Source organism: Alligator sinensis, unplaced genomic scaffold, assembly GCF_000455745.1.
Source record: "Alligator sinensis unplaced genomic scaffold, ASM45574v1 scaffold432_1, whole genome shotgun sequence".
Taxonomy (NCBI): Eukaryota; Metazoa; Chordata; order Crocodylia; family Alligatoridae; genus Alligator; species Alligator sinensis.
Genome location: NW_005841998.1, coordinates 2,215,436 through 2,240,929, shown reverse-complemented (window position 1 = coordinate 2,240,929; position 25,494 = coordinate 2,215,436). Strand labels below are relative to the sequence as shown.

The 25,494-nt window shown below is 45.9% G+C and overlaps 1 protein-coding gene across 5 annotated transcripts in view; it reads left to right on the top strand.

Moving 5' to 3' along the window:
• The first annotated feature begins 8,229 nt into the window (after positions 1 to 8,229).
• The window catches only part of ACYP2 (acylphosphatase 2), a 123,908-nt gene continuing 106,643 nt past the window's right edge, over positions 8,230 to 25,494 (top strand). The window contains exons 1-3 of one of the 5 annotated variants that reach the window (XM_025201591.1): positions 8,230 to 8,504; positions 14,094 to 14,110; positions 23,041 to 23,150. In XM_025201591.1, the coding sequence (XP_025057376.1) occupies positions 8,435 to 8,504; positions 14,094 to 14,110; positions 23,041 to 23,150 (197 nt within the window). In that variant the 5' untranslated portion in view covers positions 8,230 to 8,434. The other 4 variants (XM_006021586.3, XM_025201593.1, XM_025201594.1 and 1 more) reach the window with 4 other exon arrangements.

Genomic DNA, 25,494 nt, shown 5'->3' with positions numbered 1-25,494 from the left:
TCTGAACTACAACCACTGGCCCTCCTGTTCCACCACTTGATGTGCTGGCAGCACAAATGCACAATAATTATTACATTGGCAACAATATTAGAGTAATTACATTCCACTGCAGATTGTCTGTAACAGGAAGCCTGGGGCTCCTGTTACTTTAAGAGTGGAAAACAGTAGCAGTCTGCAGTCAGGCAGCCCAAGAAGGGCTGGCTGCAAAAGAATAGACAGTCAGAGGTCAGAATCTGAGCAGGACTATTGCTGGGCTAGTTTCACAGCAACAGTATGATAGGACAGAGCCCTGCCAACGCAATAGAGGCCTGGCTATAGTAACTGGGGTAGCAGTAACAGGCTGCCCATTAGAGAGAGAGCAGCAGCTGTGCCAAGGCTAGCCAAACCAGGAGTAGGCAGGGCTTGAATGGTATATAAACCTGGGCCAAAGCCAGGCCAGGCAGTTTGGCCCTGGAGGTTGAACAGGAAAGAGCTCTGCAGTGGGATGCCTGTTGCTGGGAGATGGACTATGAGTATGCTATGCATAGAGACAGCAAGCAAAGGGGCTGGGGGCTAGCAGCAGACTAAGGCCCAAAGCTGGGTAGGAGTTTTTTGGTATATGGCCAGGAGGCTAAGGGTTTAGTTACAGCCAGAGTGCTTATGTTTTTCATTTGAGTTTTGACTGGTGTTTTGGGTTTGGGACTGTCAGGGGAAGGTGGTGCCTGAGCTATGCTAGGGGCTAGGAGCTTAAAACACAGGTCAGGCTTAGTCGGATGGTTGAAGCTTGGGGAAAGTGGCTGAAGCCTAGAAGGGTGAAAGCCAGACAGGGCCAGGGGCCTGGGTCAGGGACAAGGGCCCATAGAAGTACTAGTGACTGATAGGGCTGGAGTCCAAGAAGCCAGGCCTGGGGCAGTGGGTCTAGGGCTAAAGGAAGCAGCCAGAGCAGAGGGATGGAGGCTGGGAAGACTGAGGCCTCTACAAGACAGTGGAAATCTGAGGTGGTCTGGTGGTTGGGGATGAAGGGCCCGCGTAAGTGATGATTGGAAACATCTGCAAGGCATGGGCACAGCTGTAGGGGAGGTTCAGAGACTATGATTAGCCCATAAGGCATCAAGTGCCTTGGGTACATACAGGACAGGAGGGCCTACCTAGCATGAAGGTTGGTTGGGGACCAGTAGGGTCTGAGAGGAATTTTCTGGTAGAAGGACAGAGCAGGGTTCACCTTAGGACCCTTGGGCAGTCTCTCTTTCCAAAGATAATGAAGAACATCAAGGCATGGTCGTGGGGGAGGATTGGGGGAGGATAACCTAGAGCCAGAGTGGAGCAGGAGCCATGTGGCCACCAACGGGCATCACAGCCACCCCTGAGGCACCAGTCCTTTTATACTTACCCATTAATATTATGAACTATGTTTCTGCTTTTTTGTTTAGCCTGGAGCTGATCTACCAGTGACAGAAGCTTGTCTGTGGGAGGGAGTCTTGATAATTAGCAATCACCACCTGCAGTGTGATGAGGGAATGTCTTATACTTCAAGAGATCCAGCTATTTGTTTCCCTGTTTCGCTTTTATGTATAAGTGTAGACCTTGGAGCCTGAGACTTAAGTGGTCACTAGGACCAGGTGGAAAAAAGCATTAAAAAAACCTCTCCTCCTCAGGGACTTGATATATGCTGTTTGCTCACTTGTAGATGTCCCGTGCCAACTCCACAGTGCATTTGCTTATTGTATGCCCACACAGCCTGATTGTTTATGTGGCAGAATATGAGCAGCATAAATATCTGTGACCATTCTCATAGACCACAGTGAGCTCTAGGGTTCTTACAAGGCATTTCAACAGTTCCTGGACTGCCTTCCAGGAGTGTCCAAGTTCTCTCAGAAGAGCCTCTAGTTCCAAAGCCTGAGTTGCAGCATGCTAGCTTTTATTTCCTGCATATATATACTAACTGAAGGCAGGGCAAGGTGGCATCTTAGAATAGTGATTTTTAACTAGGGTGCAGTGGCACCCTGGGGTCCCTTGAGATCCTTTGAAGGTTGCTGCACACTTTTGGCACTGTTTGGTGTGCATACATGATTCACAAGATAAATCAAGAGATTCCACGTGGGAATCTATAGAGCTAAAATAAGAAAAAGCATTTTCTCAGGGGTGCCTCTACTCTAAAAGGTTTGAGAATCATTACCTTGGGGCACTTTTACACGCGCTCTAGAGGTGGTGATGGGGGAGGGTAGTGCTTTAGTTAGCGTGGCTCTGAGAGTGGCTCTTAATATAGACATTGGATTTATGGCACATTTTAACCTGCCTCCCGTCTGATAACCCTGGGTAATCTGTCTGCATTTTACCAGCTACATTTTATCACCTTTTCACCCCCATACCCCACTAACTTTTTACACCTATTGTCTCCCATTCCGTTTGAACCTTACTGCCACACATTTGCATTTTCCACAGGTCTGCAGTTTGAATTTTGGCTTCTATTCTATCTAGGAAAGCACACAAACACCAAGAGACTTTCCCTATTCCTGAAGAAGGGCACTTGTGTCCAAAAGCTTGCAAAGAACAATTTTTCCAACTACTTAGTTGGTTTAATAAAAGATATCACATCTACCCAAAGAACCTTGTCTATTTATAGATGAGAGATCTACATGCTTAGGGTAAAAGGCTAAGCTCAGAGGTAGCTGTACTGGTTGGTGGATGGTGATATGGCCATTGCAGTTTCATGACAGTGTTCAAAAATGAATTTTCAAGGTGGAGCATTCTGTACTCAGTTTGATGGAGGGGATAGAAGTTGTTAAAGTCCTGGTGGAATATTTTTAGATTCCTTCCCATATGTACACAAAATATCATCAATATACCATGGGGATGAGAGAGCAGCTGCAGACTTAAGCAGACTTAAAGGTGTCATAAATTGGCATATTGAGGGGCTGTCCATGTGTCCACGGCAGTGCCTTTCATTTCTAGGAATAGGGAGTCTCCAAATCTGAAATAATTGTGCATCAGGACAAAGCAGTAGAGCGTGATGGAAACAGAAGCTACTGTTCTATCTCTGACCTGTCTTGCACTGAATTCCTGGTAGGTGGCAGCAAATGACCAGGAATGTTCAAACTGTGCTATTGTGGGTCCTCTTTTTACATAACTGAAAATTTCTGCTCTCAAAACAAAATGGTGCTGCTTCTGCCTTAGCAAGAAATATGACATTTGTTAGATTTCAAAATAAGCCAGTACAAAATACAAACAAACAATGAAACAACTCTTTGGTTGTATTTTATTCTCCACAGTGTTTAGGATAAAACACTTTTGTGTTTGTTAATAGGGTTTATTTTGTTTTGCAGTGCTTCTAATTTATCTCCCTATTTCCCAAGAAAGTGCTTTAAACTCATCCTGGATCTTGATCTGTTTTTTACTTTTAACTCTCCCTTTGATGTCATGACAATAATGGCCGTTACCCCTCAAGTTAAACTTTACTGGATATGGCTCTGGGCCTTCACATACTAGCTAGTAATATTGTAGCTAGACCAGTGATTCTCACCCAGGATGTCACAGGACATGGGGTGTGGTACAGTATTAGCACTGTTATGCATGCAAAAACAGGATTCACAAAATCAGATTTCAAATAGGAATCTATAGTATTAAAAATGCTCTGAACTGTTGTGGCCTGTTTGAGTTTTTCAAGGGAAAATTGCTCTGTTGTCCTTCTATAGGTAAAAAATGAATGAAAGCTAAGAGCTGGCATTTTCCAAGGGGTACCCCAAGTCTAACAAGGGATGTCTGGAGTCTAAAAAGGTTGAGAACCACTGAGCTAGACTATTACTACAACCTCAACACAGGTACACTAATACCAATCTCCATTTCTTTTTTTTTTTCTAATAAAAAAAAGTTTAAATAACATTAACATGAGGCTGGGGAGAAAGAGATTGATGTTTGTTTATATCAATAACAGCATATATTGTTGCAAAGTCCCTCAGATTAAGTGATTCTTTGTGCTGAAATCAGCGTGGTTCAGAAAAGGTTGGTGAACTGATTCTCTGGCTTGTTCTGTATTGGCTCCTGCAGTCTGCTCTAATGTATGCTGCTTGGCAACAGTCTGCAAAGGATCATATCTCTGTTGGGGATTGCCAGATCACACCACACTGCAGCCACTCCCCCTTCCCAATAAACCCCTTTCCTATAGCTGCATTTTCAGTTAGTGGCTCATATACTAACCTTGCCAGTTAGTATGTAGGTAAGTAAAAGGGAGCTGAGCAGCAGCAGCTGAGAGCTCATCTCTGTGAAGGAAATTCTGAGTGGGCCATAACAGGTGACTTTTGAAGCCTTTTCCACAACCAGAGCCACATACAAAAATTGGTGTACAGGAGAACGTGGCCCACCAGATGCATTCCACAAATACTGAACTCTGACAAAATATGTTTAGTTATGTTACAGTACTAAAAATGCTCTAATTTGGCAACAGTATCAAGGAAATATCTAGGTATACAAGGTAGAAATAACATTTGGTATCAGTCTGCCTAATGTTTATAACTGAATGAGAACATAATCAAACTGCATATGGTTATAGTAGGAGCCCTGAAATAGCACTCTTACTTACCATCTTTAAGTTTTTCTTCTCATTATGTAAGCAGCATGTAGTCATGGCTATGGACAAGTATAACAAGCACATCAATATGTAAGGATACCAATATAAGCTGAGAGGATGTAACTTTTACCTTTGTGTGATTCTGTAGTGATGCAAGTGTAGCAAAACTGCACCAATTGTATTAAAGTTAAGGAGATTTAGCTTATTGGCACTGCTATACAATGATGCAGATGTTGCAGCTACAGCATGACAGCCTAGATGTGTCTGAACAGCAGATCCACCTCCCTTTTTAAAAAGACTTAAATGTTCATTTGTCTATACCCTCTGAAGCTTTTGTATAGTTCCTTGTCTTGTGATAAACTGAAAGCTCATCAGCTGGAAATGACTAATGCCAGCTGATCACAGGACGATCATGAACCCTTAATGAGTTGCACACTAAGAAAAGGCAAATGCAAACTTAGGATGCATTATTTGAAACACTTCCAGTAGAGGTAAGGAACTATTAATGCACTTGTATCAGGCACCAATGAGACCTCACATGGGATATGGTGTAAAGTTCTAGTCACCCATGTTCAAGAGAGATCACTTCAAACTGGAACATGGGCAGAGACGGATTACCAGGACCATCTGGGGAATGAAGAACCTTTTTTTTCATATGACTAGGTTAAAACAGCTTGGTTTCTTTAGCCTAGCAAAGCAAACCCAAGAAAAGATAAGCTGTCTAAAAACATGGGGGGAGGGGAGGGGCAGCACAAAGCATGAATGCTGTGGAAAAGAACCATTAACTAAATGACAATGCTGGCACAAAAGCAAATGGATATAAACAGGCATTAATGAATTTAGGCTAGAGTTTAGAAAAAAAGTTTTCTGATCATTCAAGCAATGAAGCTCTGGACAGCCCTTCCCATGGGAGCAGTAGAGACTGAAAGGACAGAACCTAACCATCTTACAGGACAGTGATTCTCAACCAGGGTCCCTTGAGATCCTTTCAATGTTAGCACTGTCAGGAAAGCAAATGCAATTCACAACATAAACCCAGAGATTTCAAATAGAAATCTAGAGCATTAAAGAGCCTGACACACTGTGGTCATTCTGAGTTCTTTGCAACAAAACAATTGTTCTGTTATTTTCCTGTATTCAAAAACTGAGTGAAAACGAAGAACTGACATTTTCAGAGGGGTGCCTTGCATCTAGCAAGACTAAAAACCACAGTTATACAATATGCTTGCCCAGAAACAGAAGGACTCAAGTGACCCAAGACATCCTTTCCTCTGTTCCTATGTGATTTATTTTTGCTTGGAAAAAGTTGTGAATACTGAGTTGATTTCTCTTGCAATCTTGTTATCTAGAAGAAATTTCTTTCCAACTAGATTTCATAGATATTTGGTCTGGAAGGGACCCCAGAGGATCATTAAGTCCAGCCCCCTGCCCCAGGGGCAGGAAGTCAGCAGGGATCATAGGATCCCAGAAAGATAAGCATCCAAATGTGTCTTGAAGGCGTTCAAAGTGGGTGCTTGAACTGCCTCTGGCATCACTCTATTCCAAACCCTGGGGGCTTGGACAGTAAAGTTCTTTCTTATGTCCAGCCTGAATTGGTTGCAGCAGAGTTTGTGACCATTTGATCTTGTCATCCCTTGGGGCGCTCTGGTGAACAGACATTCCCCCAGATCTTGATGAGCATCCCTGATAAACTTATAGGCGGCCACCAGATCACTCCTGAGCCTGCGCTTTTCCAGGCTGAAGAGTCCCATGGCTCTCAGCCTCTCATCATAAGATCTGTTTTCATGACCTCTGATCATGTGCGTGGCTCTCCTCTGCACCCTCTCAAGCTTCTCCACATCCTTTTTGAATTGTGGAGCCCAAAACTGGATGCAGTACTCCAGCTGCGGCCTCACCAAGGCTGAGTACAATGGGAGAATGACATCACGGGATTTTCTTGAGAAGCATCTATGGATGCAAGCCAGCGTTTTGCTCGCTTTACTAGCCGCAGCATCACATTGAAGGGTCATGTTCATCTTGTGGTCAATCATGACCCCCAAGTCCCTTTCATCCATAGTGCTAACCAGTGTAGCACTGCCCAGCCTATAAGCATGCTGCAGGTTTTTCCTCCCAAGGTGGAGAACCTTGAATTTTTCGGTGTTCAACACCATCAGGTTCTCATCCGCCCATTTCACGAGCCTATCAAGATCTGCCTGGATCGCCCTTCTGTCCTCAGGTGTGGATGCTTTACCCCAGAGTTCGGTATCATCGGTAAACTTGGCCAGTCTGCTTCTAACACCAATGTCCACGTCATTGATGAAGTTGTTGAATAGTATAGGCCCTAGGACAGAGCCTTGAGGGACCCCACTGGTCACAGCGCACCACGACAAATGACTTCCATCAACCACCACCCTCTGGGTCCTACCGCAGAGCTAATTCCCCAGCCAGCAGACTGTGGTGAGGTCGAGGCCGCAGTTAGCCAGTTTAGCCAAGAGGTTATCATGGGATACCAGATCGAAGGCTTTTTTAAAGTCAAGATATACGTCAATCTCTTCTCCCTTGTCCAGGTGATAAGTCATCTGGTCATAAAAGGAAATGAGATTGGTCAAGCAAGACCTACCCACAACAAACCCATGCTGGGTATCCCTTCAGCTAGTCTGTTAAGGATGGCCTCTTTGATAATCTTTTCCAAGACCTTCCCCAGGACAGAGTTCAGGCTGATGGGCCTGTAGTTTGCCAGATCTACTTTCCTCCCTTTCTTGAAGATAGGCACAACATTGGCCCTCTTCCAATCTTCAGGCACTTCACCAGAGCACCACAAGTTCTTGAAGATCCATGCCTGGGGCTGAGCTATGATGCTAGCCAGCTCCTTGAGTACCATCGGGTGTAACCCGTCAGGGCTGACTGACTTGCTGAGTTGCTCCATGGTAACCTGCCTTTGATGTTTGAGCTGAAAGAGTTGTTTGAGTCACCGTAAGACTCTGACTGCTCGCACAATGCTTGTGACTTCACTCACAGGTTGGCATGTACAGCGTTAATTGAACAAACTGCACTAACATTGCCAGGCCCTGCAGCACCAATTTTCTCCTGTGGAGCTGACCTGCCAGACATTGACATCTACAGTCACTTGCTAAGGCAACAACTCTAAGGCTTATGAATCACTGAGCTTCTGGCTAGAAGCCTGATGGTAGCTCCCTGCTTGGTAGTGCCTGTTAAAAACATATGGCAAGACCCTTCTTAACATTGCCCACCTCATTAGCATGGGCTGTCACAGGGCTGCCATTTGAATGCTAGAGGGGAAAATGGCATGACTGGTGTTATTACGAACAAGCCAACACGAGGGGCAGTGAGATGGCATTCAAGGGGGCAAAATCTCCCCCTCTAAAAAATAACCACCCAAACAGCAAGGACACCAGGCCCTACCCAAGTCTTTCACCTCACTGGAGGATTTCTGCTCCATCCTCCTCAAGGGAAAAGAGACTGACTCCTAACTCAAGTCCCTGCCCAGGCCCTGCTCCTGCTTCAGGTGGGAGAGACTTCATGGGGGGGCTGTCACACTGAGCTGGGGGCAAGAATTTCTGGCGGGGGGCATATCCCAGCCTCCCCCTCTAACAGGTGCCAACATTTGCTTCTTGGGAGTCCTGGCCCAGCTTTTGCCCTGCAGGGACTATAGAGCTGCCAGCCCTCTCTCCCCGCACCAGGGCCGTGCCAGCTCTGAACACACTCAGGGCGCACGCGTGTCCCAGGGCCCGGTGGGCGCACCCCGGGTGTTCGGGCCCCAGGCGCGCAGGCTGCGCCTGGCAGGCGGCCGCTTTCCTGAGAAACTTGATCCTTGCGGTTCGCCGTTCGGGTCCCTGACAAACGCGAACCCCGCGCCCCGCCGTTCGCACAGTCGCTTGCAGCGCCGCCGCCATGTCCAGCCTCGCCAAGGCTGCCGGGGTCTTCAAGTCGGTGGATTATGAGGTGTTTGGCCGCGTGCAGGGTAGGTGCGAGGCTACGGGGGAAAAAGGGAGGTGGGAAGCGGCGACAGCGGTGCAAGAGAACTTTAAACATGGCGACGGCGCGGTGGGGAGGCGGGGGGGGAGAGAGAGAGAGACCAGCTAGTGCGCATGCGCAGGGTTGTGAACCCGGCCCTGGATGGGGCGGGAACTGTAGGAGCGAGTCTGAGCCTCTTCCTGCCCGTTCCCCTCCTCTTCTCTCTGGGGCTGGCGCCGCCGCCCCGCCCTTTGGCTGCCAGCGACGTCGCGCGTTCGAGACCCGCCCCCGCCAGCCAGGGTTTTTTTTGCCGGCCCAGCAACCTTTAATGGACTTCCCGCGTCCCTGTGTCACACTGCTGGGTCACAATTCTTGTAGTTGTGCTTCCCCTGCTGGAGAGGGGGGGCACCTGAGCCCTCCAGGATGCCCACCTGGCAGGTTATCAATGACACTCTGACCTTGGGGGGGTTTGCAACAAAAAATAAATTGGTTCATTGGAAGGGGGAATCCCATCGGAACCGGGCCCCCCTTACGATTTTCAAATCTTACAGGTGGGCTCTTGTCTCTTATGCAGGGGTTCAGCTCCCCATAATTTGCACTCTTCTGCCTTGGGTTTGGGGAGTATCTGAAGCCTTAGACATGGGAAGAAAGATATTTGCCCCCTGGTAGAATCATGCAGACTGGAGAACTGAGTTGTGCTCTCAAATTTTGGAGCTTGACTATTTGGCTTTGCCCATGGGATTTGGGACTGATTTGGTCTTGAACAAGATAAAAGAACCCCAAAACAAACAAACAGTTTGTGCCTTGCCTGCTGATGGGCTGTAGATCAGGTGTTTTGCCTGTTTTAGGCTGTTGGTGTAAAAAAAAGATAGCGGGGGCATGCCATCCTGCCTCTCCTGAACTTGCTACCTCCATCATGGCTGTCTAGGGCTGGTAACATGGGGCATCTGTACAGTGGAGAGAGGCTGCTCTGACACACCGTAATTACAGGGCATTGGGGCAAGTCTGCTGGAGTGTAGTAATGATTGCACTCCAGCAGACTCCAGTGTCTTGTGCATCTGTGTCCATGCACTGAAAAATGGCAGCAGGGCATTTTAACTGAAGCTTGTTAGACAAACTTTAGATAAAGCGTTTCCACTGCCATTTTTCAATGTGGGGATGCTGATACATGGAGATGCTCTGGGCACTTTAATTAGAGAGGCTCTTGAAGCCACTCTAATTAAAGCACTACCGTCCCCCCCGACCCCCCACAATGTCTTGAGCACTTGTATATATGCCCCAAGGGTAATTAAAAGTGCCTGAAGTCAGGAGGCCCATGTTGGTGCTCCATGGGGCAGACTTCGTTCACAGCTGTCAGCAGTAAGACCTGGGACTGTCTGCGGGAGACACCAAACAGCTGGGTGCACTTTACGATTAGGTTATTTTATGCCACCCCTCCCCCAAAGCCTGTGGAAAATATTGTGGAGGTTTGCATTATCTGAGGCCTGAAGCAGGTGGACTTCTCTTGTGGGTTTAAATGGTAGGAGCATGTCTGCAACAGTGCTGGACAAACAGCGTGGACATTCGGTGCTTAAATGAAACTAGCCTTTTCGTAAGCCGGCTGCTGAGTGCTAGGCCTCCTGTGTATTTGTGTTGTATGGAAAGAATAATGCCGTGTTAGTGAGGAAGGGCTGCCTGCTTACTCAGAGTTTTGGAATATGCGTCTGTAGCAAGTGCCCATCCCAGGGGTGGTCACGATGCTCCTGGTGGCTGCTCAGCCCTTGCCAACCTGACTCCCCTTGGTGGCCTCTCCCTTTTACTTACTTACCATGCCTTGATGTTATTAATTTCTGATCAAAGGGAGGCTGCCCTAGGGCTTCCCGACCCTGGTCTTGCTCGTAGGACCACAGATGCCCGTGGCCGTTGCCTTAAGGGATAGTTTCATGGGCTCCATCCTCATCAATAGCAGATCACTGGCGAGTCATGAGTGGGTAAGACAAATCTGCTCTCTGACAGACCCCAGACACTGGAGCTTTTCTCAACACACCCTAGTCCCCAATGGGCACTGGACCCTCCTAGTTCCCCTCTCCCTACACTGGACCCTTTCCCAAGTACCTAGTCCTTCCTAGGCTTATGTTTACTTTCTCTCTATCTCTGGGCCCCAGGCCTATCTCTTCCAAGGCCTGCTGTGGCCCCCATGCTCTGCCCCTCAATGGGCTCAGGCTCTCTGTCTCTGGGCCCCAGGCCTTTTATTCTTCTGGTCTCTTTCTCAGTCTACCAGTTGAGACCTTCCCTTCAATCCATTCCGCAACCACCAGAGCTGTTCACCACCAGCCCTCTCAGACCATTGCCCCTGTCCATTCCAAGGCCTGCTTTACCCCTCGTGGGCTCTGCTGTTTTCACTAGCTGGACTTTGGGCCCCCCTGGCCCTCCATTCTCTGTCATCCTTGTTCAAGTGATGGATTCACCCGCTCCTGTTCTAAGGCCTAGCCTGTTCTTGGGCTTGGTGCTGCTTTCCCCAGCTCAGCTGTTAAGGCTGGAGATCTACTCCTTGTGGCTCCCAGGGCTAGACTGCTTGACCAGCTCAGGCCCTGGGCTTATGTGGCTTAAGCTTGGGTCCTTAGTCAACTGACTCTTTCATTAGCCTCGGCCAGACCTGCAGGCTGCTCCTCAGGTAGCCTCTCCTCTTCAAGTGACAGGTGCACCAAGTGCCCTGTCACAGTCTCCAAATGTTACTTGGATCTGTAGGAGAAACCTGAGTCAAAATTTCCTGAAGAAAAAAAACACAACAGAAAAACAACAGCTTCTGCTTATACCCTTCACAAACAAGAAACCACATTATCTGGAAAAAACATGCATTAGACTTGCCACCAGTAAAAAGGGATGTGCAGGGTTCCCCTCTCCCCACACTGGACCCTTTCCCAAGTACCTAGTCCTTCCTAGCCTTATGTTTACTTTCTCTCTATCTCTGGGCCCCAGGCCTATCTCTTCCAAGGCCTGCTGTGGGGGTGGGGGCTGAACCCCCTCATAATAGATGACAGCCCCCCTGTAAGACTTGAGAATCAGAACCTGGGGGAGGGGGTCTCTGATTTTATTAGGGTATCGTGATGGGCAGCCCAATCATTTTTGCAGACCCCTGCGAGAGTCAAAGTGTAATTTGAACCGTGGGGATGTGACACCAATACTTTCCATAGAAATATAACTGTATATACCAGTGGTGCCCAACCTTTTTCCCCAGTGAACTGGATGGTTAGTGCCTGGTTTGTCTGTGGGCTGCATCTGGCCAGTGGCCCTGATCTGCTTCCCAGGGTGGGTGCTGTGGGGCCCTATCTAGCCACGCGTGGGTGCTGGGACAGCAGTGCAGATCTGATCCAGCCATGCGGGGGAAGGGGGCATGGCCGAGCCCTGATTCATCTGCATGGGTGGGGAAGGGAGCATGGTCTGGCCCTGACTGAGCTGTGTTGGGGGAAAGGAGACATGGCCCAGCCCCCATCTGGCTCTGTGTAGGGACGGGGTATCAAAACCTGGCAGCGGGGGTGGTGTAACAGTATTAATTTCCTGACCTGTGGGGAGCCCCGCAGCAGTGGCTCCGTGGGCTGTATTTGGCCCATGGGCTGGAGGCTGAGCACCTCAGTATATACCAGTGTTGAGTATTTTTGGTAGTGTTTGGCTGGATGGTGTGATGGGAAGCTGCTGAGTCATATCCGTGCGAATGGCGTGAAAAGGATTAAAAATATATACTTGCTGACATCTGAATGACATGCATTGCTTTTACTAGACAGTGCCTAACACAATATTGGCCTTATTATTGGGTATGGTCCTAAGCATTATTTTAATGCAGATGATGAATACAAATGCATTCTTTTTCCCTGTTTAAAAAATCCCTTGTGTATCCTGCATTTGTAAGGCTTTAAGCAGTGACGTTGTGGAGGTGGAGACTGTTCAAACAGGGTTTCTGTGGTTTTCTAATAAACCATGTAAATAAGGTGCTCCGCATAGTCTACTTATGTGATAATCTCTCATAAATAATTACCTACCTTTTTCATTGGGAGTGCTCTATGGAGGTGCTAAAATGTGGAAAATATATTTTTAATATATCACCTATTTCATACTTGACCCTGGTGATATTTTGCAGTGGTTCTCAAACTTTTTAAATACAAGACTCCTCTGTTAGACTGAAAACACCCCTTAGAACATGTCAGCTCTTAGCTTCTGTGTATTTTTTTTGGACTGTGGAAAAATAATAGAGCAATTCTTCTATTGCTAATGACACAGAAAGATTACAACAGGTCAGAATGTTTTTGACATTATGGATTTCTGTGTGCACACCTAACAGTACTATTATGGAGCACCCTGGGGCACTGCTCTAAAGATAGTTTTATGCAGACTCTAGCTATTATTTCCTTAGCAGGAGAAGATGGAACTCTCTTATCTTCTATGATTTTTTTGATTCTTGAGGACAGTAGAAGAGGGCCAGAGGGGGAGCAAATGCCTTTATATGAATTCTGAATATTCCACTTTGGTATTTTTTCAATTGCACTGGAAGCAGGGTTCCTCAAAAGAAAAGCTAATTCAGGATATATGATGTAGGTTTTTTGTTCTGTTTTAAACAAGAATTAAAACTTGAAGCTGTAATGGAGTTCTGAGGGATTGTACTTACAGAATAAGGCTAAGGCTTAAAATGGTTTGCTGGGATAACTAACCCAGCAGCCTCTTGGTAGGGATGCAGTTTATACCAGTGAAAGCATCCTTTTGTCAGTATAGCTTTACCCACTTTCCCTAGTGGAATACACTGTTCTAGGCAAAAGGAATATTTTTGCTGGTCTAACTGTTTTATTTTAGGGAGTTTGTCAATGTAGCTATATCTGTAAGGAATGCAAAAAATCCGGGGTGACACGTAGGGGGTGCACGCAGGTGCATGTGCACCCCTGGAGTGTGACGACGCACCCCCTACAAAAAGGTGCCACTGACACTGTCAGCAGCGCCTGCAGGCAGTTGCTGCTCGCCACCCCCCATCCTCCCGCTGCCCAACAGTGCTGGTGGCGTCTGCGAGAGCTCCCCCGCTTACTGCCATTGCGCTCCTGCCACCACACTCCCACTGCCGCTGTGCCCCTACAGCCACCAGGGCAATGTGTCAAAATTTTATGTGCAAAAAATTAACTACCAGAAGAACTTTTAATTGTAGACCACGCTTTTAGAATAAGAATCCTGTAGAAGGATGTCATCAGAGAAATTTAATTATAGGTAAGTAATTTTCTTTATTTGCTCAAACTAAGTCTTTAGGGTCAATATATATATGTGTATATATATATAATGTGTTAAACTAAGTCTTTAGGGTGTGTGTACACACACACACACACACACACACACACACACGTATGTATTTCTCCCCTCCTCTTCCTTCCCTTCCTCCCTTACTGACCCCTAAGGAATTATTTTTTTTTATGTTTTAGAAGTGTAATAATTGGGTGTAATCACTTTTAAAAGTTCCACAGTAAAAGAGCATAGCAAATCTCTGTTGCATGGTTAACTGAAACAAAAATTGGGTAGAGCTGTGAGGAGTAGTGTTCATTCTTTCAATTGAGTTAGACTTATTTTTCTTTTAATTCTTTTTTAGGTGTTTGTTTCAGAATGGTAAGGCAGCAAGCAGTGTACCAGTTCTGCTTTACTACAGTATAATATTTCCAGTGCTAAAAATACAGCAAGAGGCCTCTATTAATGTACACAGGCATCCATCCAGTTGGCATTTCCAGTTTTCAGTCCATAGTTGGACAGTTAAGTATTGCGTGTTTTTTAAAATTAGAGATCCTTTTTATAATTGGTATATAATTATCCTACTATTAAAATAGACTTTCTTTTTTTATATAGATGTTAATTGTGATAGTACCTAGAAACTTTAACTGGGATTGCCAGCATGTACACATGCAGTGTTTAAATGTCACAAATGTCTGATAATGTGTTGACCTTGGGGGAAAATGTTAGTTTTGGAGTTCTGATATAAGCTTCTGAAGCAATATGTGCTCTCATTATATTGCTAGAAGGAAATGCAAGTACTGTTTTACATACTTTAGAGAATTTAAGAGAATCATCCCAGCGCTTCAGCGTTTTCATCCCCCCCGATGAATAATAACTGATAATTGTAGGATGTGAAGTGTTGATCTCTGTACCCAGCCAAGCTTCTCTACTAGTGCAGAACTTGCAGCAGGAACATTACAACTCAAAGATGGACAGAAAACTAAGAAACAAGAGAACACATGCACCACACAATGGCAATAGCTAAAATACTGTATTTTCTGAAGATATCGACCTAAAATATTTGGCTTAAAACTTTTCAATAAATTTATTGTGAAATAGATTATGATAGAAATGAGGGAAAGACTTAACGTATAATGGATATGTGAAGTATAGATTATTATTTGCTCTACCCCGTCATCCATAGGCTACAGAAGGTGCTTAGGCAGGAGGTCACTTCCTGTTATCACTTCTTATATAATAGTCTCCTATGCTGAGTTGCCATTCTAACTGCATGCTATTACTTTGCTTCAAATTACTAGTAGCTTGCAAGTTGGAGGTGCACCTATTTGTGTAAGTGAGAGTAGTCTATCATTCCATGCCTATTTTAAATTTAAGTGTATAGAAGTAAGTATGGAGGTTTTTGTATAAGGAAACAAAAACAAATGTCTCACACACTTCAGCCAATCGATCAGCAGCAGGTGAATATAACCAAATAGATAATTCAAATTGCTTCTTATGGATGCAGCAGAACACTAAACCATGGAGATTGTGTTTATAGTGTCTAAACAGGAACTGTTCTTCAGTATGCTAATTTGTGCTGGCAGCCTTTTTTGCACGTGAGTAGACCAAGTGTTTTAAATGTAATGCATATAAAGTCTTTTGAATGGTAGTCTTATTCTGCTATATATACTGCCCTTGAATTTATCTTTTAGCATCTTGGGAAAGGTGTAAGACAGGTGGGCAATTACGTCGGGCAAAGGGCCGCTTACCCATTTGGCAAGCTGTCGAGGGCCTCATGGGTAGCCCCGCCCCTTGACAGGTGCCCTGCCCCCGGTGAACATCTTGGGACCAATGTCTTTATGTCTTGGGACCAATGTCCTAGGGCCAGCACCAGCAGGACCCAGAGCAGGGCGCAGGCTGGCAGGGGTCTGTGGAGCCAGACTGGATTGCACCAGCAGGAAGAGGAGGGAGCTGGCTCAGCTTCATAGAGCCCCTGCAGGCTGGGACCCTGTACCCCTGCCGCCCTGCTCTGGGCCCTGCTAGCACTGGCCCTGGGACACCGGTGCGCACCTGCTCACTCCCAGTGCCACTCCAGCCCTGCAGTACAGGTAGGGGGCAGTGCACAGCCCCAACCCCCTGCTCATCAGCAGGGAAGGAGCTGGTGTGGAGCACAGGGAAAAGCAGCCCCTCACCCGCCCCACGACCGGCGCTCCCTTCTGCAGCTGCTTGCAGCCCACATGGGGCTGTCCTGAGCAGGCACAGGCAGTCCCATGCAAGCTGCATGCGGCTGCAGCTTGGGGTGCTGGCCATGGGGCAGGCGAAGGGCCACTTTTCTCCGCTCAACACCAGCTTGTAACCCGCCCCTGCTGCCCAGCTGGGCCTCGGGCTGGCTCTGGGCTCGCCCGTTGGGGCTGCGCCATGGTGGCTCCCTGCACTGGCCGTGCTGGGCAGTGTTTGCTGCAGCTGCCCGCCCGGAGCTCGCGCACTGGACAGCACAGCCTCACCACAGCCTACTGCGGTGCGAACTCTGGGCAGGCAGCAGCAGCAAACGCTGCCCAGCACAGCAAGCAGGGGGGCTGCCCCAGTGCAGCCCTAATGGGCGCACCCAGAGCCGGTGTGGGGCCAGGTTACAAGCTGGTGTTGAGCATAGGAAGTGACCCTTCGCCCACCCCGTGGCCGGCACCCTGCACTTCAGTCGCTCACAGCCCATGTGGGGCTGCCTGTGCCTGCTCTGGACAGCCCTATGCAGGTTGCGAGCACCTGCAGCAGGGAGTGCTGGCTATGGGGTGGGGGAGGGGTGCTTTTCCTTGCGCTCTACACCAGCTCCTTCCCTGCCCTTTGTCCCCCACTTACCTAAGCTTCCCACGCTGGGGCAGCCACGTGGTCCCAGGCCAGAAGCCCCTGCTGGCGTTTCCAGCTAGCGGGGCAGGGCTGGGTGGGCCCTGCTATTGCAGGAACCCGCCAAGGATTCCCTTGGGTCCTACTGCCCCTAGTTCCTGTCATTTGCGACAGAAACCAAGGACAGATACATTTTAATTTTCAAAAATTTGTTTAGGGGCCCCATGGGCCAGATAGAATGGCCTCATAGGCCGTATTTTGCCCACCCCAGTTTAAGATTTTATCAGGGTATGTGCATATGTGGCTTCTGTGCATGGTATTGCAGTACTTGGGTAGACTGTAAAAAATGAGAGAAACCTCTTAAACAGATCAATTTAAAACTTAATTAAAGTTTATTTTTTTGGCCATGAGTCTATTTAATGCTCTGCAATGTAACTTATAAACCTGAGATACCTATTAGATACAATCTTTTCTAAATTGGTCAAAAAGAAACAGAATAAATAAGGTACCTATGATCCAAATAAGAACTTATATATGAGAAATAGTGCCTTGAATTGGATACTTCAGTTTGTGTTTGGGTGGAATAATTCTTTAATTAATTTCTGAGACAAACTTTCTGTTCTCTGTGGTATCTATAAAATTATGTATGACTTTCTTATTATGAAGACACATATTTTAGAATGGTGAATTTTAAGTAGAGATTACACTGAAGTGTCTAAATTCAGCACAAGAAATAAATGGGAAACTGCCAGCATGCCTTATTGTGATTCTGTAAGAAGAGCCATATGCAAGAACAGAACAATTAACTGGATTTCAAGCTCTTTTATTGAGACTAGTAGTTTGTACTACTGTAGAACCTGGGAGCCCTCGTCATGGACAAGGACCCCATTGTGATAGGTGCTGTATACACACAGAACAAAAAAAGATCCTTGCCCTAAAGGCCTTCCGATCTAACTGTAAAATGGATTAGAGGTGGATGGAGGGTTACGTGTTAAGTGAGATCATATTGTTGAGCATGATAGTAGTTTTGTCATATCAGTGGCCTAACTTAAACACAGAAGAGATGAGCTTTAAAGAGCAATTTGAAGTATAAAAATGACATAACTGCAGATATTTATGGGGAGCGGCTTCCAAGAATCTTGAACAGCATGGATGAAAATTTGAAGGTGTTTGAAAAGTTATCAGGTGAACACTGCAGACATGCTTCTTGAGCTGATTGAGGATGGAGTCAATTACTTCATAGCGAATAAGAGATTACAGTTGTGGAGGTTTTTGACAAAGTGAAGACAAGAAGCTATTCATCTCATGATCCAGAAAGGGGGAGGGATGCAGAAAGAGAGGTACCAGTCAAAGTGATGAGCAAAGGAAATGGTCTTTGCAGCAGCATTCTAAATGGAACTGTTCATTTGGGACAAGATTAGATTTTTCAAGGCCAGAGAAAAGGATGTTGCAGTAGCTGAGAGAAAAGCTTCTGTGAGAGTCTGGATAAGAGTTTTAGTTTTCTGGATAGAAGGAAGGAGGGCTCTGTCTCTTTGAGACGTTATGCTGAAAAAAACTGCAATATTAGTTTGGATATGAAGGCCTAGAGACTCATCCGAGCCAATGATGATGCCCAAGGTATAGGCCTGTGAGATGGGCAGGATGGTGATGGCCACAGTCACTGAGAAAAGAACTGATGGAGAGGGATTGGGGAGCAATTAAGACCTCTCTATTAGCCTTGTTGAAGACCTCTCTATAAGACCTCTCTATTAGCTAGCTATCCACAAAGGAATGCCAGAGAAGGAGTCTGAGATTTAATTCGGCCAGAAGAATTGTCTGGGAACGAGTATCTAGTCACGGGATTTTGTTAAGTCATGGAATGAGATTCAGGACTAGTGTATAAAGGATTGACAAAATGACTCGTTTGATGAATGACAGAAAGGCTTTATTTACTACAGGTGATCACTTTAAATGAGCCTATAGCAAAGCAAAGTCTATTTATCTGTAAAAGTGATAGTATCTCACCAATACCGGCAAAGAGGCAGTCTCAGTCTTGTCAGCTTCTCAAGGTATGGATTTGTTCACCAGAAAAAAAAAAAAAAAAAAAAAAAAAAAAAAAAAAAAAAAAAAAATCAGCTGGGCGCAGTAGCAGCTTTTGTTAGAATGATTTCTCATTCTTGATGCGCGCCCTGTTAGTTGCTTCATTCCTCTTTTACATCCTTCAACTTAGCATCTTCAAAGCATTCTTGTAGTTGTGTAAATCAAGAGAGCATCCAGAGCAATAAATAACAGGAAAATCCTGTTAATCAAACTATTCATTATTGGTTATCAGAAAGTCCCAATTTTGATTGAATTACCTTCCTAAGTAACAAGAGGCTATCAATTTCTATTAAGTTGGAACCTATCAAGGAATTGATTAACAACCAGGAAAAACCTAAGGTTTTTGAGGAGTCATCCTTCGAAGATCAAGGGAACCACTGAGTTAAAACGAGTAAATCAAAGCCCATATGGAAAATGTCTCTACACACAAACATGAGTTAATTGCAAATAAATATTTACTATACTAATTAATCAAGGATAAATATTTCACAGTTACATACCAGATGAAGGAGCCCGTTTAAAATCATCATATATTAAGATAAGCTGGAAGTGATGCTTCATTATTTCTTTTCAGAAGGTCCAGCCGCAAACTTACATCCTTTTGCACTGTGCAGTTGTCATCAATATTTTATATTTTAACTTTTGTGAGTAGGCCTAGTTCAGATTGAGTTTCACAGTCATTATATTTTACTGCATATGAATAGAAATGGATGTTTGGAGTGAACCAGGGCTGGGAGCTAGGTAGATGAACATTGAGGTGGAAGAGAATGAAATATGGTGAGTATCTACAGGCATACATCAACAAAAGAAGGATGAGAGCAAATAATAAGTTCACAGTACTGATGGACTAGAAGTCTCTGTGTCCCAGGGGGATGGAAACAGGGGCACAAGAGACCCCTCCACGACGGGACCTGGGATGGAGACAGCCCATCCCTGCAAGAAAAGCCCTGAAGCCAGGGCGAACTTACCTATTTCAAGCTGGGAAGAGACGGGCGAGCCATGTTGGCACGGAGCACCCGCTAGGTTTTTGAGCCGTGTTTATCTCCAGTTAAAAGCAACGTGGGCGGATGCCGTCATCCCATGATGCCACCGGGACAAAATAAAAGCCGGCTCCAAGAAGACAGCAGGAGAGGCACTGCTGGGAGCAAGCAGCAGAAGTGCTTCCCGTGCTGGGCATAGGCGGTGCCGACAACTTTCAAGAGATCTGGGGATGGACCCATTGGGGGGGGTCCACATTGAGGGACTGCAAGAGCCACAAATGCCAGGACAGTGAGTGGGGATGGGCCAAAGCCCTACCTCCTTATCCTTTCTGTTAATTTCTTCTTTTTCTTTTACTTTGGGGGATTGCCTGGAAGGAACCCGACATGAGGGTCAGAGATACAGGCAGCGCTCCAGGGTTAGGAGTGGCCGGGATAGCACAGCAGGCAGCTGAGCTATAATGAAAGACCCGGTGGAAGAGCAAGGATGGCTTAACGTCCCAAAGAGACGTAGGGCTGGGAGAGGTCATCTGTAGCCCAGCCAATGAGGAGAGAACAGGAGTTGACACCAGAGGGTGAGCCATCCAACCGTCAAGTGGCCATCCTAGAGGCTGGCGCATGGATGGGGTGTAGGGGAGGTGGAGCCCCACGGATACCCACCAGGGAGTGCGACCAATCCAAGAGGGACCACAGGAGGGGGCACCACCACTGAAAGGAAGATCAAAGTCGTAGCAGGAAAGTTTCTGGGTTTCCCCCAGGGAAATCGTGGGCCCTCTCCGAGACCACTGGAACAAATGCAGCGGCCAATCCCTGGTATGCACTCCAAAGTGGCATGAGAGCACCTCCTCAAGACGAGGCGGGCACACACTGAAAGGCCAAGCAACAGGAAGGAGGGAGCTGAAAGTAACCAGGTAATGGTGATAGAGAGAGAACACAACAGTAGACAGATTAGAGAGCAAGCAGTGCTTGATGAAGGCCAAGTAAAGTGAAGGGCCCTTTTTTTGAATGGGAGTATCGAACAAGGAGTGCAGGTCAGTAAAGAGGCTAGGGTGAGCAAACATGCAGCTAAACAGTATTAACAGGTTCATCACTGAGGATGAGCTTGCAAGGTGTGGGGGAGAGATCTGGAGACCAAATCAAAGAGGAAGGCTGATGAGGAAGAGATGGGTTAACAGTAAGTGACTGTCACGGCGGGGTCCGACAGGAGGGCCGTGATCTCCCCGAAGTCCCTTGCTCCGTGTCAAGGCCGGCCCAAGGCACCCTCTAATTCTCGCCCGCCACGTCTTGTTGGAATTATATATATAAGTTGGGAGGCTGCCTATGACTCCCTGGGCACGGCTACTCGGGACCTCTGTCCCCACGGTTCTCAGACCCCTGGGGGTCTCCCGGTATAATGGGTGCTCCTCAGGCACCCTAGCCTTATGGGCTATGCGTGGCTACTACCAGCCCCTAATACCACGCCCCAAGCCTCACTGATGTAATAGACGTTGGTGTGTCTGCACGCCCGCTTCCCGGGCTCTCTCTACAATGGCGCTCCCCCTCTTCGGGGCTCGCTGTGCCCACCTCGGGCTTTTCAATAAACCAACATGGCACTCCCCCTCTTTGGGGCTTGCCGTGCCCGCCTCGGGCTTCTCAATACTGCCCCCACCTGGGGCTGGGGTCTACATACCCCGCATACAACCAGGGGTCTGTTCCCTGCCCGCAACGCACTGGTTGCGCTCAGGGGCCCCCACACCTCTGGGGTCCCTATGAGGCCTCCTCCAACCCCTACAGCCTCACCCAAGCCTCCGGTGTCATATCAAAGCCAAACAAACTCGAGCCTCCTGGCTATAACGCAAACATAAAGCCTCCTGGCTAAACCATAGTGCCCAATCCTCTCAGGGCTATAGTGAGCTGTACGGGTCTGTTCCCCGCCCGCAACCCACTGGTTGCGCTCAGGGGCCCCACACCTCTGGGGTCCCTATGAGGTTCAGCCGCTCTTCCTTGAGCTTAGCTGACCCCACAACTCTGCCCTGCAACTCTCAGGGCCTAGTGCACCCGCAGTGGCGCCAGGGGCCCCACTTTACCGTGAGCCCCCGCTATGAGGCCTCCTCCAACCCCTACAGCCTCACCCAAACCTCCAGTCTAATATGTAAGCCGAACATAAACTAGAGCCTCCTGGCTAAACCATGGTGCCCAAACCTCTCAGAGCTGCCACCCTTCTCTCAGCTAGAGCAGTTCCTGCATCGCTCACCTCTTAGCTCCTGCCTCTCCAGTTGCTGGCAGAGAACTGCCAGCCTGGTCTCAGCCCTGGGCTTTATAAGGGCCAGGCCCTGCCTCCTACAGGCAGCTGGCTCTCCTTAGTTGCCCCGGCAACCCGCAGCTGTGCCCGTTACCCTGGCAACCCTCATCTGGGCTTGTTATGTCCTGCCAGGGCTCTCTCTCCCTGGCAGTTTCTACTCCCTAGGAGCAGAGCACCGAGGTGCTCTGCGACAATGACATTGTGTGGATGGATGTGAAGGGGGATAGAAGGAAGAGTCAGACTGTTCAGAAGAGGAAAAAGAGGTGACAATAGAGAAATGGGCTGCAAAGAGCAGAAAAGGAAGGAGAAAACCAACCTCCTCACCATATCTAATGCAGAGAGGGAAATATAAGAGAATAGAGGATAGGTTGATGTAAAAGGGGGCAGCTCCAGAGGCACTTTCATATGAAGGAATCCTTTAGAGAGCTGGGAACTACAGGGAGTAAGGTGTAAAGGGGTAAACTGGGAACTACAGGGAGTAAGGAGTAAAGAAGTCTTTAATTGCTGGTACAGTCTTCTCTTCTTTAAATGAAGTGGTTTTGTTTTTTATTCTTTGCTCATTTCTGGAGAGAATTTGCTAGTTATTTTGACATTTGGTTTGCTTGAAGATGGAATGTCATAGCTCCTTTAAAGATAGCGGGTCCAGAAGTGCCTTTCCAAAAGAAACTTGTTTTTTTCTAACCCCCAGGTGCCACACATGAAGGTTTTGTAGCCATTTCTTAGAACTGAATTGTCTGGGGTGATGGAGCCACACCCTTGACCTCTGCATGAATAATATAGGCTGAAAATTCTTTACACAGAAAAAGTAGGTCTTTTCGTCCCTCCCCCCAAATGAAGCTCTTACATTACAAAAGTTTTAAATGTAAGAGAAAACCATCAGAAAGAAGTTATCCTGCTACTTGCATTATTGCAACAGTATAGCCAGTAAAGAAAAATGTCATAATATACTGATTACATGCTTTCATGTTTAAAAACTAGCTGATTCTGCATGTTCAAAACTAGCAGGAAAAATATGGCATCCTGCAAAAAGAGTAGGTCTTAAGCAAACTGTGAAAATTAAACTTCAGTCTTAAATATCTTGTGTACATTTTCTGTATGCTAACTGTGGGTACTGAATATGCTGGTGACTTTTTGTCTTTTTTCCCCCAATTCAGTACACGGAAGATGAAGCAAGAAAATTAGGAGTAGTTGGCTGGGTTAAAAATACCAGACAAGGAACAGTGACTGGCCAAGTTCAGGGCCCAGAAGATAAAGTAAATGCAATGTAAGTACTTCAGTGCCAGTGTGTGTTAACCTTAGTTATCTGTTAAGTTTGTGGTGGGGAGGGGGGTTGAGAAACAATTTAAAAGATACTTTTTTGTATATCAATAACATATTGCTGTAGTAATAAATTAATGTTTACAAAACTTGTCACTGATGCTTTAAGCAACAGTTTGCCTTTTGGTGTGTGGGAAAACTGCAAGGGTAGCAAGCAGGAATATTCAAAGAACAGAAAGCAGAGAAGAGACTACATTATAACAAAACACAAATGAAAGGATGCTCTGATAGAGACAAAAATTAACAGGAAGTGGAAGTAGCAATATCAGGAAAATATGGCTAGCTGTGCCAGGGTATAGAATGAGTGTAAATGGTGTTTCTGGTAGCAAAGATTTTCTGTCACACTGTCCTAAAAGGGGTGGATTTCTATCTAGCTAGGAACCATGGTTGTTATGGAGCAATCTCTTTCACAGAGTTTCTGTACCCTAGTGCTGTAAATTACATCATTTTCTAGCAAGATGGCAACCACCAGCACCAGTTGACACAAGGTAATTAATTTTAGTTCATAACTGTATTAGTTCCGCAGGTAACGGATTTAAATTCTGAAGAATGGCTGTGGCTTTGTACTACCCTGTATTGTATCAGCTGCTGTAGGGCTTTTTTCTATAGAAAACAGCCATGCGTGTGTGCTTCTTATTTTCCATATACATGAAACTTACCACAAAATATTTCTAGTCAATTGAACATTTTGGGTAGATAGTTTCCTTTCAGGGTGCCACCTGATTAAGTTTTTTGGAGTTTTTTTTGCTTATTCCAGAATTGAGAGCGTCTTAAATATGAGGCTTTATTTCTTAGTTTATTCTCCCTTTGGGGTCATCCTACATGCAGTCATACATCTGTATTTTATCTAATTTTTTTGCAAGACATTCACATCATTGAAACATAAATTTTGTGTGAAGACTGCTGGTAAACACTTAACAGCAGGAGTAATGTCAAACTTAAAAAAAAATCACAGTGCAGACCTGCTAGGATCTTATAAACATCAGGTGTACAGCTCTTCATGGTTGATGCTGTAACTTGTTTTTCTTATGATGAGGTTTTATAGAAGTCTAATAGTTTATGATTTTATGTACTTTGTCTTCTGTAGAAGAAAAGTTATCCTAAGAAACATCACAGGCCTAGGGCTTATACCATAAGCTTATAGCTGTATAAGTCATGCATCAGGACTAGAGGTTCAGTTTTAGATTGTATATGTATTCATTGTTGTTGGTATTTTAATGGTGAGAGAATTGCAGTAAAAAAATTTGTAAAAACCACAGATTTTTTTGGTTTTTAAACATAAAATACAAAGGAGCTACTTTAGTAGATTGTAATTGTATGCCTAGGGAACTGTATTTTTAATTGTTTTATGTGTTCTAAGAATCATGAATTTTCAGATGAAAACAGTATCAAGCCTTTAGCCATTGCAAATGTATTTTTAACTATTTGAAATAGATTTGTAGAACAATACTCTAAGGAACTTTCTAGAATTCATGTTCAACTTTTATTTAAATAATTTTAAACAGAAATATTTTAATACCAAATATCTGATAAGAGGTTGAAACATATATGGCTTTCAAAAAGACAGTCTCTGCCATCAGGAAATGAAAATATAAAAATGCTATGATAGATTTAAAAACTAGGGTGTGGTTTGCTTTGTACTCCTGGAAATATGAAATATGGCAAGGGCCATATCTATGAGGAGGGGCTGCCTGGAAACAGCTCAGTTGTTCCCAGGCCAACTTTCAAGTGTATTTTGTAGGGTTTGGGTGGGTGGGTATGTGTTTCTCTTTCAGTGTATCATTTGCTCAGTAAGGATGACTGGTGAAAGCTTTCCTTTGCCAACTGCATTATGTGTAATTACTTTTGGATGCAGATTCTGCCAACATTTTCTTTTATAGGAATAGTTTCATAAACACCGTTTTATTAAAGTGAAGTCCTATTTTTGCAATATAAAGAAAAAAATGTTGCATTTCCTGATAGATCATTTTAAAATTGCACCTGGAGTGGTTAACAAATGGGTATCTGAACTAGTAGGCCTGTGCGAAGTGCTTAGCATTCGCTTCAGATTCGGCCGATTTGGGAGACAGTGATTTGATTTGGTGATTCGAATCACTGTCCTGAATCGATTTGGCTGAATCTGATTCAGAGATTCAGCCTTTGCCAAATCAACCAAATGTCCAAATTGAACAGGCCCCATCCCCTGCCCGCACTCCCAACCCCATCAATGGCTGCCCCCACCCAGCCCCAGTGTCCCCGCTTTAAAAAAAAAAAAAAAAACCCGGCACCCCCTGCCTCCCGCCGGGGGGGGG